Genomic DNA, 4,574 nt, shown 5'->3' on the forward strand with positions numbered 1-4,574 from the left:
ACTAATGCCCAGTAGGCATTACTTTATCTTATTATCTTATTTATCTTGTTTTATCTTATTTAATCTTAACCCTTAAACTACACACTATCTATGAGGGACATTCAATAATTAAAGAGACAAATTGATGTAGAAAAAAACTGTATTTTTACAAAATGATACTTTTACTACTTCTCAACATAATCCCCACCAATATTAATATACTTGTCTCAATCGATGAATGAACTAGTTTTTTTATACTAGAGATGCAAAGAAGTCTTTGTCTTGTTGTTTGAGCCACTTTCCCACAAATTGTTTAACTCCTCGTTGTTGCTGAACTTTTTTCCTCGCAATGCCTCCTTGAGTGGACCAAACAAGACAAAGACTTCTTTGCATCTGGTATAAAAAAACTAGTTCATCGTTGGGACAAGTATATTAATATGGGTGGGGATTATGTTGAGAAGTAGTAAAAGTATCATTTTGTAAAAATACACAGTTTTTTTCTACATCAATTTGTCTCTTTAATTATTGAATGTCCCTCGTATTTGAGACATACGCTACACATGGGGTCAATCTAACCCCCGCTAGTTTAAAGAATTGCTGCAATGATACTATTCATTTTTTGATGTTGTAAAAAATTAGACATGTTATATTAACATTAACAAGTAGGATAAATTTGGTCCGAGCTATAAATAATGATTGCAATAATTTAAAAAAATTAAAATGTAGAAAGAAGCTCAGAAAATGCCGTTTTTTTTACTTAAAATTCAATAACTTTTTCATTTTTTAATATTTTAACCTAAAAATTTAACTGGATACTCTTGAAACAATGTTCTTTAAGATAAAAACAATTTAAACAATTGCAATAGTGCACATTCCAAAAAAGGTATTTACTTTGACAACCGAAGGTGTGATATTTCGGAAAAATTGAAGGCACATTTTTACTGGTCATTGCAATAAAAATTAATTATATTATTTGTCTTTTGCGTGTAAAATGTTTTTTTACAAAATATATGATAAATAAAGGTTGAATAAATTTTTTAATACAGCATCTGGCGTATGCTCCGAGTTTTCAAATTATACGCCTATCTAAAAGTATTATAATTTATGTTATAACTAATTTAAAAAAATCACAGTATGTATTTAAATTAAAATTTACATTTTTCTAGTTGAAATGCAGTAAAATTGAACAAAAAAATTATGAAAAAATTCCCAATATTCGTACACTACACAGGGGGTCAGATTGACCCCAGCGTTTTGAAGCGTCTACTTTGAACGGCTGTCACTAGTCAACTAGCACCTTGGGACCCACAACTAATGTGTAGTCTTAAAAAGGAAGACTTCAACTAACAACAAATGGCGCCATAAGTCCCAACTTCACATTTTATATAGGAGATATTTAAACGCAAACTTTTGTTGGGGTCTCCTGGACCCCGGGTGTAGTTTAAGGGTTAATTAATCTTATTTTATCTGTATAATGCCCCAGCGAGGCCTAATGCCCAAAACAATGCCTAGTAATACCCAGTAATGCCACAAATCTGTACACTACAATGCCCTCAGCGGTTTACCCCTCGGTAGAAACATTGAAAAATGATAATAATGTTGCAAAAATTTTCACCGAGGTGGAAACCGCTGACCAAAATCGTACACTAATGCCCAGTGGGCATTACTTGATCTTATTATTTTATTTTATCTTATTTATCTTGTTTTATCTTATTTTATCCTTATAATGCCCCAGTAAGGCCTAATTCCCAAAAAATGCCTAGTAATGTCTAATAATGCCCAGTAGTGCAGCAAATCTGTACACCACAATACCTTCAGCGGTTTCCCCCTCGGTAACAATGTTTTGTTATTATAAAGATGTTACTAAAGATTAATATCTTTAACAACAAAGCGTTTGTTACGTGAAGAAAAAGTAATGCTGCATTAACAGCGTTACATACATCACATCAATGAATTACATACACGTATATCAGAAAAATAAAAATATGTACACCTACGCACATACAATTTGCAAACTTTATTGAAAAGAACTAGCAGGAATAGTAGGTACGTTTTACAATAAAACTCCTGCAAAATTAGATTAGCAACATTTAGCTTCTTGGAGATTCCAGCGTAAGCTGGCATGGCACGTGGACTTTTACTTGGTCGCAAATGGTGTAACGATCGATTTATCTTTGATTGTTCGCAGCGCCGGCATGGAAGCGACAAACGGCGCGATCGAGCACGACTTCCACAACACGTTAGTGCCGATAAATGGTAGCCATTCGGGCAGCTCTGGCAGGAGTACGCCGAACGGCAGCGACCCAGCGCCGGGCAAGCTCTTCGTGGGCGGCCTTTCCTGGCAGACGAGCAGCGACAAGCTGCGGGAGTATTTTGGCATGTTCGGCACCGTCACCGATGTCCTTATCATGAAGGATCCGATGACGCAGGTCGGTCTACTTATCTGACAATGAGCATAACTCTCGACTTGCTCGCCCGATCAATTACGATTACTTATTGTACGAGGCTGTTCTCGTGCGATACCATTCGCTGAGCTAATAAGTTGATCGTGCCTGTATCTCTCGTTTCCATCGGTCACGTTCCGATAATACTTTAAAGCCGCGTTAACCGAGAGGATGCGAGCTTTTATCCAATTTAAACTTGTCTAACAATAAGTAGATTTTCTAATCGCCTTTTCTAATTCAATGTTTCTCAGTTTATTCAGCACCTACCTGCCTTTTAAATGCTTCGTGTATACAATTTATATGATTGGAAATCTATTTCCGATTTTCTACCAGTTGAACGTTCCGTCATTGGCAAAACGTCGGGTATGATTAATTTGTGTTATCGAATTTACGATGAGAACAGCCTCGTATATTGCCCACGCGTTTCCAAATCGCGTTCATGCCGCGCCAGTTGATTTACCATAACGGTTTTCGACCGACCCTCGTGCATCGTGGGGGGTCGGCCGCGAAGATGTCGCGAGAGAAAGGAGTTTACCTCGACAGGATTCGATGCACCAAGCAATCTCTCCTTCCACTTTTGCACGAAACTATATACCGTAGTAGACCGTAGTAGATGAGAAGTTGTACTAATCGGTGTAATTAATTGCTGATAAAGTATCAAGAGAAGTAGATTGTATTAGGTATATTATTAATCGCATTAATTGCATTATATATTAAAAGAAGGTGGGAGAGGCAGCATTTTCGTTTTTTTTTCTTCTTTCATCGGATTTACGGGCGGTAAATGTCGAATGCGGGTGTAATATCGGAGATTTCGTGAACGAGAGTGGGTGGGACAGACGTAATACGTATACATATGCATATACATATATACATATATTTGTATGTATGTATGTGTATGTGTATGTGTGTATGTATATATATATAATTATATATATATTTCAGTAGCTCCTTAACGTTCGTAATGGATTTGAGTCTTATCGCAGTCTTTGTTTCACGTAACATTAGAATGTTTGTCTTAAACATTGGCTTGGACAGTCTTGCATGCAAATGGTAGTTTGGTAGCACTAGTTAACCGTTTATAACAAGAGCTACGAGAAATCACCGAAGGCAGGATTATTAAAGATCAGGATAGTTTTGCAGTTAAATGAGATAAAGCGTTTTTATATTCCGAATTGAACACGCAACGTTAAGGGAAGACGAACGGATCAGTTTTGGTGACCATTCGAGCGAGCTAGAGACGAACGAACGTGCTGTAAATTGCTGAAAAACGTGTGGCATTTTATTCGCAGTAATTCGATAGATTGTCAGCATTGTTCGAACGCGATTAAATCGTGAAAGGTTTTCTTGAGAAGTGGTCATGAAAACTCGTCCTAAGCATCTAGCGGTCTTGCAATAACCGAACGAAGGCGAATAAACACGGTATCCCTCGATCGAGTTGCAAAAGTCAGTCGGATGTCAGAGCGTTCGATCGCGAGGGCGAGAAACAATCGCAACGAAAGAGGGAGGCACGCAATAGACGGTCCTTGTGCATCGTGCCGGTTCTCGGCTTGTTCGGTTACAGCGTAGCCGCGGTTTCGGCTTCATCACGTTCGCCGAGCCCGGTAGCGTTGACAAAGTCCTCAAGTGTCCCATCCACACCCTGGATGGCAAGAAGATCGATCCGAAGCACGCGACGCCGAAGAATCGCGCGAAACAGGCCAATCGCACTAAGAAGATCTTCGTGGGTGGTGTCAGTCAGGACACCAGCAGCGACGAGGTCAAGTCCTACTTCAATCAATTTGGGAAGGTGGAGGAGACGGTGATGCTGATGGATCAACAAACGAAACGTCATCGCGGCTTCGGCTTTGTCACCTTCGAGAACGAGGACGTGGTGGACCGCGTGTGCGAGATACACTTCCACACGATCAAGAACAAGAAGGTCGAATGCAAGAAGGCGCAGCCGAAAGAGGCGGTGCAGCCGGGCGCGCTCGCTCTCGGTAAACGGGTAGTGCTCGGCGCTCTAGGCGTGCGGCTCGCGCCGCAGCCGCCGCTGCCGGTCGCGGCGGCGGCCTCGCAGTTGGTTGCCGCGCAGGCACAAGCGGCGCAGGTGCAGGCGGCCGCGGCCGCGGCGGCGGCCGCGCAGGTGCAGATGCGGTCGCGGGATACGGCAAA

At 40.7% G+C, this 4,574-nt stretch overlaps 1 protein-coding gene across 1 annotated transcript in view; it reads left to right on the forward strand.

Moving 5' to 3' along the window:
• Positions 1-4,574, forward strand: part of LOC105559417 (RNA-binding protein Musashi homolog Rbp6) — a 113,764-nt gene that overhangs the window by 104,737 nt on the left and 4,453 nt on the right. The window contains exons 4-5 of the mRNA XM_012007676.1: positions 2,168-2,408; positions 3,985-4,545. Coding sequence (XP_011863066.1) covers positions 2,168-2,408; positions 3,985-4,545 — 802 coding nt within the window. The remainder of the gene's footprint in view (positions 1-2,167; positions 2,409-3,984; positions 4,546-4,574) is intronic.

The sequence above is a fragment of the Vollenhovia emeryi genome, unplaced genomic scaffold (genome assembly GCF_000949405.1).
Source record: "Vollenhovia emeryi isolate VEMERY1.0 unplaced genomic scaffold, V.emery_V1.0 DF939274.1, whole genome shotgun sequence".
Classification (NCBI taxonomy): Eukaryota; Metazoa; Arthropoda; class Insecta; order Hymenoptera; family Formicidae; genus Vollenhovia; species Vollenhovia emeryi.